General features: G+C 53.8%; 1 protein-coding gene across 1 annotated transcript; it reads left to right on the forward strand.

Moving 5' to 3' along the window:
* Positions 1–1,611: 1,611 nt before the first annotated feature.
* On the forward strand, positions 1,612–12,361 carry CX3CL1 (C-X3-C motif chemokine ligand 1). Its single transcript, NM_001305888.1, is given in 3 exon segments — positions 1,612–1,681; positions 8,915–9,035; positions 11,329–12,361. Coding segments are annotated over 3 exon segments (1,224 nt in total).
* The last annotated feature ends 3,581 nt before the right edge of the window (positions 12,362–15,942 follow it).

A 15,942-nucleotide genomic window follows, 5' to 3' on the forward strand; every position in this document is an offset into this window, starting at 1 on the left:
CAACCTCAGTTTTTATCCCTCCTTGTCCCTCTCTGGGCCTCAGTTTCCTCAGTTATAAAAAGAGGGATTGGACATTGGGAATGAGAAGGCTACTCGCTTCGCATGTGCACAGGCCAGGACAGATTCTCTGAGCACGAGTGGACCTTGGCCCCTGCCAAGGGTGCTCTGCTACTTTAAGAAGACTCTAGCCTCCTAACCCCTAACCCCATGCCCCAGGCAGCCCATTGGGTAGGGGGTGGTTGAGGAGAGAGAGGTCCCTGGCCTTGGGATCTGTAGCCCCTCTGCCCAACCCAACTGGCTCATAGTGCGGGATGCTGGCTCCACAACCGGTTTCCCTCAGATTGGCAGCCCGGAAATACCAGTACAGCTCAGTCCTGGCCCAAGGCGGAGCTGCTGACTCTTCTAGAGTCTCAGGAATTGTTGCCATTGCCTTTAGGGAAGGCTGCCATGAAGGCAGACTGTGTTTTAATGTGCTCCCAAGGCTGGCAAGCCTCTGCACCCTTCGGTGAGAGCCTGTTGGCTGGCCCTGTGTGGTCCTGTTGCCACCTCTCATGGAGAATGACCTTGGAGGGCCAGTGCTGGGAAGCCCCCTCCACAGTGCACTAGCCCGATGTTCTCCTTGGGCAGATAGAGAACTCAGGCCCCACGAGAGGCAAGGCTTATCCAGGGCACGACTGCAGAGCTGAGGAGCCAAGAGCCACAGCGTTATCAGGGATGGGTTGGCAGCCACATTGTTCTTTGCGCTAGCAGGGGCCAGAGCAGAGGTGGGAGTGGGTGCACAGCAGGGAGCAGGAGGCCGGGAGGTGGAGGCAGGGAGGCCAGGGCTCTCTCCTGGGTCCTGAGCTTTCCACATTCTACTCATCATGGTGGTGGGAGGGGGGTTCTCCACTCTGATGCTGTGGATGACCTAGGGTGGCTCCGGGCCTCAGTTTCCCCATCTATCCATATGAAGCTGGACTCAGTCCTTCTTTCAGCAGACCCTGCAGCAAGCCCCTGCCTACTTCAGGCTCCCTGCCAGACTCTGGAGATGCATAGATCAACAAGGTCCTCCAGGAGCCTGGGATTCTGAGAGGGGAAATTTGGGGGTCCATCCTGATGTGGGCAAGGCATTCCCTGGATCAAAGAAGAGCTTGTCAGACCCAGAATGGAGGGGCCCTGAGTCCCTCCCGGCCCCTTGGCGCCCCGCTCTCTATTCCACAGCCTGCTGGCCTTTTGTGTGTTGCCCACTTAGGAGCGAGGGCCCCAGGCCACATCCTAGGGCATGTTCCCAGCTCGTGGCAGGAGAGGAGGCCTTTGTACCCAGGCAGGCCCGGTACAGCCTCCCGGGGAAGGTCCCAGTATGACGAGCCTAGGATGATGAGAAGCCCAGGGCCACAGAGCCGGCTTGGTTCCTTGGCAACATCCCGAGGAATCCAGTGGCTGCACACTGGCTCCCTTCCTCTCTCCTCCCACCCTCCTGCCTGCGGGGGCTGGAGGCGGAGGCAGCCAGCACCATTATAAAAAGCCACAGAGCTCTGGCGGCGGCGGTGGCGAAGGGACAGCACTAAGCTCTGCCGCCTGGCTCTAGCCGCCTGCCCTGGCCCCTGCCCGGACTCTCGTCCACCCTCAGCCATGGCTCCGATATCTCTCTCGTGGCTGCTCCACTTGGCCACCCTCTGCCATCTGACTGTCCTGCTGGCTGGTAAGTGAGCCCTGGACTTGGGCACGAACAGGGTGGGGAGCCCCCGGTGGGGAGCCCCCAGCCCCTTGTCTGTCCCTCAAGCCTGACATCAGGGGCCCCAGACCCTATCTGGGTAAAGCTCAAGGCCGGTGGCAGCCCCTATCCAGGGATGTGCAGGAGGGGGCTGGGCACCTTCCTTTCCCCAGATGCAGCACTGGACAGATTTCCACTTGCCAGCGACTGCTCTGCCTGACCCAGCGAGCAAAGTGGCTGTGCCTGGAAGCACAGAGAGGTGGTGTGGGTGGCATAAGGGAGCCAGGTGTGGGTGTGCCAGGAGGGTGGGGGTAGAGGGAGCCTGCAGAGGCTCCTGGTGGGCACTGGGGTGGGAGGACCTGGCTGACAGTGGCTGGCTCTTTCCAACCAGCATTAATGTGTAACCCGCAGCCCTGGCCCTGGGCCAGGCCACAGTTGGGACTTTCTCCTGCCCTGTTTTCAAAGCCCCCAGGATTAGGGGGCCCAGGACCAGTGAAGGTCAAGGTCACTGCAGCTCATGGTTGGGGCTTGCCGCTGCTGTGCTGGTCTGTAGCCCCAGTTGCTCTGCCTGTCTACCCATCATGCTGTCTTCCTCCTCCAAGCACAGTGTAGAAAACGCGTTTGCCTCTAGTCACTTGCTTACTGATGCCCAGGACCTGGTAGGGGTACATAATTGACCATCCTACCTGATATGGATAAGATGGAGGCCCAGAGAGGTTTAGAAACTGGCCTGAGGATGCACAGCCAGCAAGTAGGGCAGGAGAGGATAAGACTCATGGGACTGAATGCAGAAGAGAGCACAGATGCATGCTCACCACCTCTGTGGGCCACACCACCTCCATGAACCGCTAGCCAGCCCCCTCCTCAGGGATTGCCCCCACCATCCGGCAGGGTGACATTCAGAGAAGGTGAGACTTTGCCTGTGGGCACACAGCAAGTCCAGGAAAATGAGAAGTAGTCCCCAGCTTCCAGATATTTCCATGGAGCAAACTCACCCTGGGGCAGGGAGCAGGTGCGTGGGTGGGTGGGCACGTGGGGATGGTGGAGGCGAATTCCTGCTGGCTGCCTGCTTTCTGGGATTGGGCCCTGAAGCCTGAGGTGTCTGGGGACAGTGAGGACTGGAAAGTGGGGAGTCAGATGGCGGCTGCTTTGCCACAGTCTTGCTGTGTGACCCTGAGCAGGGTCTTGCCTCCTCTGGTCCCAGCTGCTGCATCTTTAAATCTAGCTATTACCTCTCCGGTGGGGTGGGGGAGGGTGATGAGGCTCCAGTGCTTATGGGGGTGTTTTGAAGAGGGTGGCGGAGGAGGATCACTTTTACTAAGCTTAGAGGGGAAAGGGTCCTAGGCCAGGATGGAAAGGGGCCCTGGGGGGCTCTGGGTGCTCTGACTAGCAGCCTGAGGCTTCTGCCCTCATCTTGGTCATTGGCTTTACTGGAAGATCCTGGGGATTACTGGAACCTTTCTCAGCCTCAGTTTCTCCTCCTGTAAAACTGGGCATTTGACCAGGCTCACCTTGGAATGTATGGCTGACATGTATGGCTGACATGTATGGCTCCAAGAGGCCCTTGGGAGCCCCTTTAGGATCAGGGGGTGGTTTGGAAGCCAGAGAGACCCCGAGGGGAGGCTGGGGGGTTCGTAGCTGCTGCCCTGACTAGTGTGGGGCAGCTGCGTCAGTCCCCAAATGTGGGTTTGTGGGGCTGTGTCAGGCAGGAGGCTTCTGTGCTTTATATAACGAACCTGCAGCTACGAGTCAGTGCAGAGCATTGCCCCCCCCACTCCAAAAGCTGACGCATTCACTCCCACTCAAGTCCTGGCAAGAAAGAGAAAAAAACGAATCTGTTTTAAGCTCCTATAGCCTACCCCGCTCATTAGCAGTGGGGGTGGATGGAGAGGGCATGGGAGGATAAATTCAAGAGTGTCAGATCCAGGCCCCTGTCAAATTTAAATAAAAATTCCTCCATTTTTCTGTTGGTTAAGGTATTATGTCACAAAGCGCTTGCTTGGGCATTTTGTCCATTCATTCAACAAATACTTATTGGACACCTGCTGTGTGACAAGCCTGGTACTAGGTACTGGGGCAGCATCAATAAATAAAACAGCCAAGGACCTCAGCCCTCGGGGTGCTGTAATTCAACTAAAGAGGACAGATAATACACAAAGTAAATCAGTAAACAATGTGATCTGTTGGAAGGAGAAAAGGCACTGTGATCAAAAAATAGAGAGGGGTGGCTGGGCGCAGGGGCTCATGCCTGTAATCCCAGCACATTGGGAGGCCAAGGTGGGCAGATCACCTGAGGTCAGGAGTTCAAGACCAGACTGGCCAACATCGTGAAACCCTGTCTCTACTAAAAATACAAAATCAGCTGGGTGTGGTGGTGCGTGCCTGTAGTCCCAGCTACTTGGGAGGCTGAGGCAGGAGAATCACTTGAACCTGGGAGGCAGAGGTTGGAGTGAGCCGAGATTGTGCCAATGCACTCCAGCCTGGGTGACAGAGCTAGAAAGAAAGAAAGAAAGAAAGAAAGAAAGAAAGAAAGAAAGAAAGAAAGAAAGAAAGAAAGAAAGAAAGAAAGAAAGAAAGAAAGAAAGAAAGAAAGAAAGAAAGAAAGAAAGAAAGAAAGAAAGAAGAGAGAGAGAGAGAGAGAGAGAGAGAGAGGGAGGGAGGGAGGGAGGGAGGGAGGGAGGGAGGGAGGGAGGAAGGAAGGAAGGAAGGAAGGAAGAAAGGAAAAGAAGGAAAGGAAGGCAGGCAGGCAGGCAGAAAGAAAGAGAAAGAAAGAGAAAAGAAAAATAGAGAGCAGGAAAGAGAGGTGTTGACATTTTAAATAGGGGGTTAGGGAAGCCCACTCAGTAGGTGGCTTTGCACAGTTTGGAGGAGGCTGAGGGAGGGAGCTGTGTGGATATCTCTGGATATCTCTAGAGTAGTGGTCCTCAGTGAGTAATTTTGCTCTCCCAGGGGCCATTTGGCAATTTCTAGGGACATTTTTACTTGTTACAAATGTCCCAATGTTTTTGGTTCAGTTGAGCTACTTGCCTCTAATGTGTAGAGGCCAGAGATGCTGCTAAACATCCTCCAGTGCCCGGGACAGCCCCCAAAACAAAAAACTGTCTGGTCCAAAATGTCAGTAGTGTCACTGTTGAGAAACCCTGCCCTAAGGGAAAAATGCTCCAGATGTTAAAAAATGTTTATTCTCACAACCACACTGTGAAGCAGGTATTGTCACGTCCATTTTACAAGTAAGGAAACTGAAGCTCAGAGAGTCTGAGTGACTTCCTTAGGACACACAGCTGAGCAATGAATGGCTCAAGCCCTCTTTTTATCACCTCACCCAGTGACCCAGGACATTTCCTGAGTCTCCTTCTAAGACCCTGGAAGACTCTTAGAAGTCCTTGAGGTCCAGCCTAAAGGAGACTTCCTCCAGGAAGCCTCCCCTGATCATTTGAAGTTGGAAGTGGTTTCTCCCTCATGTAAACCCCAGTATATTTGTGGTATGTTCTGGAACGCTGTGTTTCCGCCTGGCATCTAGGGTAGCCTAGAACAGTGGGTGTTCAGGGGCTGGGTAGAAAACTAGCTCTGCCACCATGCCACTGTGTGGCATTGGGCACATTTAACCTCTCTTATTCCCAGCTTCTGCATCTGTGAAGTGGGGATAATAATACTCCCTTTGCAGGATAATAATTCCCTTTGATGTTGGGAATTAAAGAGAGCAGATGTGTACATGCTGGACACAGGGTCTGATACACAGTAGGTGCTCAATTAAAAAAAAAAAGCTCTAATACTTTGTGTGCCTGTTTTACCTGTCCATCAGGCTGGGAGCCTTCTGAGGCCAGAGGCATTCCTTGTTCATCTCACTGTACCTCACAGCACCCGGCACAGGGTCTGGCAAGAGGAACAGCATTTGTTGGTTGACTGAATAAGCAGAGTGATCTGATGGCATTTATTGGGATGGAAGCACTCTCTCCAAGCTCAGCACCCGTGCCTATGGGAGAAAGAGCTCAAGGTTAAGGATAAGAGGGCCTGAGATTGTTGTATATACTCAAAAGTAATTCCAGCCAGTGTTGGCTGAATCAGGAAGTGGGTGGATGGATGGATGGATGGATGGATGGATGGATGGATGGATGGAAGAAGGGATGGGGAGGGGACAATGAGGGATGGATGAGTGGGTGAGAGAAAAGGGGGTGGAAGATTGACAGGTGGTAGGTAGGGGAGAGGGAGTGGGTAGATGGATGAATGGAGATGAGTAGGGGGTGGGTAGGAGGTGGCAGGTGGGTGAGGAATGGGTAGAAGGTTGATAAGAGTGGGTGGAAGGATGGATGGATAGGTAGATAGATGCATTAAAGAGAGATAAGTAAATTGAGACTAATTTCATTCAATGGATATTGATTGAGTATCCACCTTGTGCTTGATGCTGAGAAGCTGTGATACCAAGACAGACGAGGTCCCTGCCTTCCTGACACTCCTATGACAGATAATAGATGACTGGCTGGATGAGGCATTGTCTCCATTTACAGAAAGGAAAACTTCAGCTCTGAGAAGGGACAGGCTCCCCAGGTTAAACAATCTTCCTGGCAGAACCAAGAACTTAGCCGGGCCAGGACCATTCAGGGACTGTGGCAGAGAGTGGGGACTTTGGAGACAGGATGACTCTGTGGCTCTTTAAAGCCCTGAAGTTGGGTAATGGCTTTCCCCATGTTGGATTTGAGGCGCACAGAATGGACCTTCTTTGTTATCCATTGGGCAGCCTCCCTTGCCTCCTCCTGTCTCTGGTCACTGAGGGGCACCGTATTTTCTGGGGCTTCCTAAAGAAGACACCTGCAGGCCAGTTTAGGGGACTGCCACCTGGCTCCACTCAACAGGGCCTGGGGAGGCTGCAGGTGCGTCATTCTGAGGTCCCATTGCAGAAGGAGGGTGGCCAGCCCACGCAGTGACTTTTATATCCCGGTTACTCAGAGAGAAAGGACAGCCCTGTGACCTGGGGAGCCTCTCCTGCACACAGCCCCCAACCCCCTGAAGCTACTAATGCTGCTCCTTGATGACTCAACCCAGACCTGCCAGCCCTAAACCACCTTCCCACAAAGCAGGGTGGGCCAAAGCTAAGGGGGAGCGATGGAGAGAGGAAGCAGCAGACTCTACAAAGTCTCTGTGTGTGTGCGCACGGGCATGCGCCTGTATTTGGGAAAGTGGAGTATGTTTGCATGGCCGTATATATGTAAGTATTTATGCATGAGCAATTCGTGTTCTGGTGGAGCCCAGGGATGGGCTGGGGGTTTCCCAGGCTCTGAAGTGCTAGATAAGATCGGCTTGCTCTCTTGACTGCCCTGGCCTCCAGATGTTTGCAAAACCCTCTGGGGTCTTGCTTTTGCTGCACATAACCTTGACCCAGATCTGAAACTCCAACTCTTCCTTGATTTTTACACTCATCCTCCTTGAGCTCACGCTAAGCAGAAAAAAAAAAAATTGCTGGCGATTTTAGGCAAAGAGAAAAGGTGGAAATGCAGTGTAAACAACTTCAAATGTTTATATTAAATAGTTGGGTTTATTTGTCCTGTCCTGTGGTTTCTCTCTGGCTCCACGTGACACTCAGCTACTGCCTGCTCCTTCTGCCCCACTCTGCCCCTACCCTATTCATACCTTCCATCTCCAACCCTTCCTTCTCCTTACTCTTCTTGCTCCAGGAATTTCAAATGCCTCTTCCCTCCTAGGCAGGATGACTCAGTACCTTTCAGCAACTACTCTCAGGCTCATTCTGGCTCTTAACAGCAGAACAAAGGATCATCTATTCATCAGACCCCACTTTCTTACAAAGCAGTTGTACTTATACACTTTAAAAAAGTTTATTGCTGGATATGGTGGCTTGCATCTGTAATCCCAGCTACTCCAGAGGTTGAAGTGGGAGGATCGCTTGAGGTCAGGGTTTCAAGACCAGCCTGGGCAACATAGCAAGACCCTGTCTCTTAAAAAAAATTAGCCAGGCATGGTAGCATGCACCTGTAGTCCCAGCTACTTGGGAGGCTGAGGCAAGAGATCTCTCTTTTTTTTTTTTTTTTTTTTTTTTGAGACGGAGTCTTGCTCTGTCACCCAGGCTGGAGTGCAGTGGTACGATCTTGGCTCACTGCAACCTCTGCCTCCCAGATTCAAGCAAATCTCCTGTCTCAGCTTCCCTAGCAGCTGGGACTAAAGGCGCCCACCATCATTCCAGGCTAATTTTTGTATTTTTAGTAGAGACAAGGTTTCACCATACTGATCAGGCTGGTCTCAAACTCCTGACCTCAGGTGATCCACCTGCCTTGGCCTCCCAAAGTGCTGGGATTACAGGTGTAAGCCACCACACCCAGCCAGGAGAATCTCTTGAGCCCAGGATTTTGAGGTTGCAGTGAGCTAGGATTATACCACTGCACTCTAGCCTGGGCAACAGAGCAAGACCCTATTTCTTAATTAAAAAAAAAAAAAAAAAGGCAGCAGGAAGAAACAAGGCAGAGGTGAGGGGATAGGCAAGGCCACAGGCCCGGTGGAGACTGCAGCCTTCTTGGTAGGAGAACCTGTTCCATCACTTGCTGGCTGTGTGACCTTAGCAGATCCCTGTCACTCTCAGATTCATCTCCCCTGCTGCACAATGGACCAGTTAATTTTAAAAATTAACCCGGGCATGGTGGCTCATGCCTGTCATCCCAGCACTTTGGAAGGCCAAAGAGGGCAGATCACCCGAGGTCGGGAGTTTGAGACCAGCCTGACCAATAAGGAGAAACCCCGTCTCTACTAAAAATACAAAATTAGCCAGGTGTCGTGGCAAATGCCTGTAATCCTAGCTACTCGGGAGGCTGAGGCAGGAGAATCACTTGAACCTGGGAGGCGGAGGTTGCGGTGAGCCGAGGTCGTGCCATTGCACTCCAGCCTGGGCGACAACAATGAGACTCCATCTCAAAACAAACAAACTTTTAATATGTGCCAGTGCCAGGCAAAAAGAACTCTGTAAATAAGAATTCACATTTCTTATTCTTACAACAAGCCTATGAGGTAGATACTATCTTTGTTCCTATTTTACAGGTGGTGAAACTGAGGCATAGAGAAGTTTGGTGGGGGAGGGAGGCTGAGTCAAAGGCCTTGAAGGCCAGGGTGTACAGGTGATCAGCTTTGGCTTGGGTGGTGTGGCCGGGACAATCTGGCACAGGGTTGGGAAGCCAGATGCCCACAGACATCCCTGCTGACCAGGAACCTCTTTGGACTCAGGACAGCACCACGGCGTGACGAAATGCAACATTACGTGCAGCAAGATGACATCAAAGATACCTGTGGCTTTGCTCATCCACTATCAACAGAACCAGGAATCATGCGGCAAACGTGCAATCGTGTAGGTATTGCCCCCGAGGCCTCTGAAATCCCCTTCAGGCCCTTGAAATATTCCCAGACCTCTGAGAATCTATGTCCACACCTCCCCTCCCAGACCTGGTCTCCTAGGCGAAGGCCTCAGCACACGCTTCTCTTGCCCCTGGCCTGCAGGCCACTTCACTGACCTTAATTTCTGTGCCACATGGCTAAGGAGGAGAGTGGTTTCCTGAATGGCCCAGTGTGGCTGGGGGGGCAGCCGCCCTGGCTTGTGGCCTGGAGCAGCCATGAACGGTGGTAATTCCTTCTGGACTGAAGCACATGTTACCCCACACTCAAACCCACTATATTTCATGGGGTGGTATGGGTAGTCGTAAAGCATGAGGGTCTTACTTAAAATGCAGGTTCCAGCCTCTAACAGACCTGGTGCAAATCCTGCCTTCCCCTCTTACTGGCTGGATGGCCCTGCTTCCATTGTTTACTTTTTGCACCTTGGTTTCCTTGTCTGTAAAATGGGTAGCTAGGACAGGATGTAACTAAAGTGCTTGGCAAGGGCGCGGTGGCTAATGCCTGTAATACCAGCACTTTTGAAGGCCGAGGCTGGTGAATCACTTGAGGCCAGGAGTTCAAGACCAGGCTGGCCAACATGGTGAAACTCCATCTCTACTAAAAATACAAAAACTAGCTGGGCGTGGTGGTGGGTGCCTGTAATCCCAGCTACACGGGAGGTTGAGGCAGGAGAATTGCTTGAACCCAGGAGGCGGAGATTGCAGTGAGCCAAGATGGCACCACTGCACTCTGGCCTGGGCAATATTGTGAGACTCCATCTCAAAAAAAAAATAAAAAGAAAAAAAAAGAAAAGAAAAAAAAAATAAATTAAAAATAAAGTGCTTGGCAAGGTCTGTCAGTAGGAGCTGCAGAGATCACTATCTCCATCTGACAGAAGAGGAAACAGGGTCATTTCGAGACTCTGGGGAGGGACTGAGTCATTGTCCTCCTGGCTGTTAAGGACCCTGGCCATCTTGGTCACTTCCTTCTCCTGGGGGCTCTCTTAGGTCCTGCCTAACCAGCCAGCCCTGAGGCCTTTCCCCAGGACTGACTTTTGAGCCCTAAAGCAGCCTCAGCCAGACCTAGGGGTCAGGCAGCAGGAAATGGCCAATGGCCCTTTGCTTTCTAGGCTCAGTTAAAGGAAGTCTGGCACTTCCTCTCCTCAATTATGCAGTTTCTAAGGTGGGCAAGGTACTGAGCGTTCTCCTGCCTGGCTTCTTTGCTGATCAGTCAAGGCTTACTTCCCCAAGACACCCCCAAGTATTTTTTGTTTTCTTGATGAAAGGGAAAAAGGAAATGGGGGAGGGGATCGCTGTGCCCAGGGGGCCTGCAGGGTCATACTTGCTTCCTGGACTCCTCAAGCTTCCCGGCATCCTGGAGCCAGGTGCCTTTACTTCACCTCTCTGAGCCTTGGTTTCCTCATCTGTAAAATGGGGATGAGCCTGGTAGCCACCTTGTGGGATGGATGTAAGATTTGAACATGGGCAAATGCCAAGCACAGGCCGTGGCATGGAGCCAGGGCGTCTGTCAGCTCTGAGCTGTGGGCTTGGCGGTGAACCAGTCACACACGGCTTCAGAGGAAGTTCAAGATTTGGAGGGCACTCAGGGTCCCAATGAGGCTGCCACATATTTGGCTCTAACCCCTTCTGCCCGTGAACACACATCGGGAGGGGAGGAGAGGGGCCTGGAGCACAGCCTGTAGCTGTGAAACCGAAGAAGAGCAACAAGACTCACGAAGTCTCATAAGGCCTGTTCCAGAGTGAGGAGGCCCCATACAGAGCTCACCTGAAGTCCTCTCCCCAGCAGGAGACTCAAAGCCCAGAGCCCCCTGCCTTAATGGTAACAATATTATCAACACTGTTATTATTTTCAGCTATTACTGATCGGCTCTGAGCCATAATTTGGCTTTTTTTTTTTACAGTAACACAGAAGTAGGGTGATCAACTCGTCCCTGTTTGCCTGGGGACTTTCCCGGTTTTAAAAAGGGAAGTCCCTCATCCTGAGCACCCCCTGCATCCCATTTTTTCTGGGATGGGTGGTCACGCTACAGATGGGAGGCTCTCCTATCTCCATTTCTCGGGTGAGGACCTGGGAGCCTAGGAGGGCGGGTTTCCCCAGCTGGTCAGTGGCCTCACAGCTGCTAAGTGGGAAGGCAGGGTTTCCAGCCGGGTGTGTTCACCTGCAGAGCACTGGTGCTGTGCCCCCACACCACGCTGGCCCGGGTTTCTGGCATCTGGACATCACTGGATCCCTGTCTTTCTCCCCTGTAGCTTGGAGACGAGACAGCACAGGCTGTTCTGTGCCGACCCGAAGGAACAATGGGTCAAGGACGCGATGCAGCATCTGGACCGCCAGGCTGCTGCTCTGACTCGAAATGGCGGCACCTTCGAGAAGCAGATCGGCCTGGTGAAGCCCAGGACCACCCTTGCCGCCCGGGGAATGGAGGAGTCTGCGGTACCGGAGCCCGAAGCCACAGGCGAAAGCAGTAGCCTGAAGCCAACTCCTTCTTCCCGGGAGGCACAGACGGCCCTGGGGACCTCCCCAGAGCAGTCGACGGGCGTGACTGGTTCCTCAGGGACCGGGCTCCCCCCGACGCCAAAGGCTCAGGATGGAGGGCCTGTGGGCACGGAGCTTTTCCGAGTGCCTCCCGTCTCCACTGCCGCCGCGTGGCAGAGTTCTGCTCCCCACCAACCTGGGCCCGGCCTCTGGGCTGAGGGAAAGACCTCTGAGGCCCCGTCCACCCAGGACCCTTCCACCCAGGCCTCCTCCACCCAGGCCTCCTCCACCCAGGCCTCCACTACTTCCTCCCCAGCCCCAGAGGAGAACACTCCGTCTGAAGGCCAGCCTGTGTGGGGTCAGGGACAGAGCCCCAGGCCAGAGAACTCTCTGGAGCGGGAGGAGATGGGTCCCGTGCCAGCACACACAGATGCCTTCCAGGACTGGGGGCCTGGCAGCATGGCCCACGTCTCTGTGGTCCCTGTCTCCTCGGAAGGAACCCCCAGCAGGGAGCCAGTGGTTTCAGGCAGCTGGACCCCTAAAGCTGAGGAACCCATCCATGCCACCATGGACCCCCAGAGGCTGGGCGTCCTTATCACTCCTGTCCCTGACGCCCAGGCTGCCACCCGGAGGCAGGCAGTGGGGCTGCTGGCCTTCCTTGGCCTCCTCTTCTGCCTGGGGGTGGCCATGTTTGCCTACCAGAGCCTCCAGGGCTGCCCTCGAAAGATGGCGGGAGAGATGGTGGAGGGCCTCCGCTACATCCCCCGGAGCTGTGGTAGTAACTCATATGTCCTGGTGCCCGTGTGAACTCCTCCGGCCTGTGTCTAGTTGTTTGATTCAGACAGCTGCCTGGGATCCCTCATCCTCATACCCACTCCCACCCAAGGGCCTGGACTGAGCTGGGATGATTGGAGCGGGGAGGTGGGATCCTCCAGGTGCACAAGCTCCAAGCTCCCAGGCACACCCTAGGAGGCCAGCCTTGACCATTCTCCACCTGCCAGGGACAGAGGGGACGGTCTCCCAACTCACCCCAGCCCCAAAACTCTCCTCTGCTGCTGGCTGGTTAGAGGTTCCCTTTGACGCCATCCCAGCCCCAATGAACAATTATTTATTCCCAGCCCCCTCTGACCCACGCTACCCTGTGAGTACTACAGTCCTTCCATCTCACACATGAGCATCAGGCCAGGCCCTCTGCCCACTCCCCGCAATCTCATTGTGTCTCTTGGTTCTGCTGCAGTTGCCAGTCACCCCGGCCACCTGCGGTGCTATCTCCCCCAGCCCCGTCCTCTGTACAGAGCCCACGCCCCCACTAGTGACGTGTCTTTTCTTGCATGAGGCTAGTGTGGTGTTTCCTGGCACTGCTCCCAGTGAGGCTCTGCCCTTGGTTAGGCATTGTGGGAAGGGGAGATAAGGATATCTGGTGGCTTTCTTCTTTGGTCTACACTGTGCTGAGTCTGAAGGCTGGGTTCTGATCCTAGTTCTACCATCAACCCCCCAAGGTACTCCCATCTGTGAAAGGAAAGAGGGAGGTAAGGAATATCTGTCCCCCTGACATCACTCATTGACCTGAGGCCCTTCTCTCCAGCCCCTGGATGCAGCCTCACAGTCCTTATGAGCAGAGCACCCTAGACAGTCCTTGCCAATGGACTAGCTTGTCTTTGGACCCTGAGGCCCAGAGGGCCTGCGAGGGAGTGAGTTGATAGCACAGATCCTGCCCTGTGGGCCCTCAAATGGAGGTGGGCAGAACAGAGTCCATCCCTGAAGGCCCCGCCCAGGCTCAGTCACTGAGACATCCCGAGCTCTGCCTCCCCTCACCCCCTAAGAGGGAGGAGGGAGGGCTCCAGACACCTGTCTAAGAAGCCCAGGAAAGGCTCTGGGAGCAGCCACACACCTGATGCTTCTTCAGAGACTCCTGCAGGCAGCCAGGCCACAAGACCCTTGTGGTCCCACTCCCCACACGCCGGATTCTTTCATGAGGCCTGGGTTCCCCTCCCACCTCTCTCACTCCTTGAAAACACTGTTCTCTGCCCTCCAAGACCTTCTCCTTCATCTTTGTCCCCGTCGCAGACAGGACCAGGGATTTCCATGAGGCCCCTGTTTGTTTCTGAAAGGGACGCTACCCGGGAAGGGGGCTGGGACATGGGAAAGGGGAAGTTGCAGGCATAAAGTCAGGGGTTCCCTTTTTTGGCTGCTGAAGGCTCGAGCATGCCTGGATGAGGCCACACCAGCCGTCCTGGCCCCTCAGGGTCCCTGGGGGCAGCTCACCTCTCCCTTGGATTGTCCCCGAGTGTGACCCTTGCTCTACTTGAGGGGCCTCTTATGGGCTGGGTTCTACCCAGGTGCCAGGAACACTCCTTCACAAATGGGTGCTTGAAGGAAGGAAACCCAGCTCTGGTCCATAGAGAGCAAGACGCTGTACGGCCCGGCCCGCCCGGCCTTTGCACTCCCTTGCTGGGCGTGGCACAGTATATTCAGGAAGTTCAGGGCCTGGCTCAGGTGGGGTCACTCTGGCAGCTCAGAGAGGGTGAGAGTGGAACTGATGCACTTTGTTCTGGCTCTTCCAGGCTGGGAGAGCCTTCCAGGGGTGGGGCACCCTGTGATGGGGCCCTGCCTCCTTTGTGAGGAAGCTGCTGGGGCCAGCTGGTCCCCCTTCCATGGACTTTGTTAGTTTCTCCAAGCAGGACATGGACAAGGATGATCTAGGAAGACTTTGGAAAGAGTAGGTTGATCCTTTTACTTTTCCAACCCTCATCACCAATGTCTGTGCCATTTTGTATTTTACTAATAAAATTTAAAAGTCTTGTGAATCAATACGGGTGATTTCTCTGGGGACAAGTCCAGCAACCAGGGCTTCAGAGGGGAAGGAACGGGGCAGGGGTGGGCAGGCCAAGATCCCTTTCAGCCCTGGAGACCCCTATCTCAGTTCATCTGGGGCAGAAGAGCAGACATTTTCACAGTCAGCAAGAGAAGCAGCACCAGGGATCGGAGTGAGGAGTGCTGAACCCTCGGCCTAGCTCTGTTCTGCCCGGCTGTGTAATGTTGGGCCAGGGCCTTCACCTCTCTGAGCCTGCATAACTGTGAGTATGGGGCCTCTCCTAGTCTGGCAGGACTCTCCCTAGTCTGGCAGGACTCAGAATCCCTCATGAAGCCCTACCCCATGCCTGCTGAACCACCGTCCCAGGGGCCCTGGGACCACTGTCAGTGAACTGGTGCCCCATATGGAAACTGGCCCATAGTTTCCTCTTTGTGGCCTTCCTAGTTCAGATGAAGATCAAAAAGGGATTACTTCTTAAGGGACTTGGAAGTTCATAGATGTGCCCCAAGTGTGAGCCTCCTGGTGGCCTAAGCTCTTCAGTGTCCTGGGAGGCTTCCTAAGAGCTGCTCTGTACAGTTGTGCAGGTTGGAAACTGCACAAGGCTGCCACAGACCAAGTCCAGCCTACTGGTATCCAATATTTCATGAATGTTAGGATGCATCCTTTCCACACTGTGATATGTTTGGAATTGAGACTTGTTTTGTAATCAATGGCTTGTCACCGCTTAATTGGCAGGCTTTTTTTCTTTATTAGTAATGTATTAAATATCAGAACATCTTACCATCAATCATATCTTAGATTCAATGTCCACATGAATGGTGTTTTTTAGTAGGCAGGTCCAGGCAGCAGCTGCCATTTGAGATAGAGCAGGCTGGGGTCAGCAATCCCATTTCCTACAATCCCCTCCACCTCCTGGATCTCCTGGATCTTGTAGCCACATCAGTTACCATTTATCATTGCCTTTCTCTTGTTTTTCTTATAGTGAGGATATTTTTCTATAAGCCCAAGTCTCCATCAAAAGTAGGTCAAGGGTCAGGCATGGTGCCTCACACCTGTGATCCCAGCACTTTGAGAGGCCGAGGTGGGCAGAGCACTTGAAGTCAGGAGTTCGAGACCAGCCTGGCCAACATGGTGAAACCCTGTCTCTACTAAAACTACAAACCTACTTGGGAGACTGAGGCAGGAGAATGGCTTGAATCTGTGAGACGGAGGATGCAGTGAGCTGAGATCGCGCCCCTGTACTCACTCCAGCCCAGGCGACAGCGAGACTCCGTCTAAAAAGCAAGCAAACAAACAAAAAAAGTAGGTCAAGGAAAGCCAGACCATGATGGGCACATGGCTTCTCTCATACCCTGCTGGCTTCCCTTGTTTCACTCCTGCTAAACCTCATAGAGATTCGAGCTTGCAGGAATCAATCTGCCTCTGTGCAATGCTGTCAATTCTGGCTCTCCCCTCTGCAGTGAGCTTCCCCAGCTCTGCCCCAAACCCAAGCTTGTCTAGCTTTCGCCCCTTCCCACTCCGAGGAAGGAGCTCCACCGCAGGCCTGGTTCCAGCCCCCAAACTCTCCCTGCAC

The sequence above is a fragment of the Macaca nemestrina genome, chromosome 18 (genome assembly GCF_043159975.1).
Source record: "Macaca nemestrina isolate mMacNem1 chromosome 18, mMacNem.hap1, whole genome shotgun sequence".
NCBI lineage: Eukaryota > Metazoa > Chordata > Mammalia > Primates > Cercopithecidae > Macaca > Macaca nemestrina.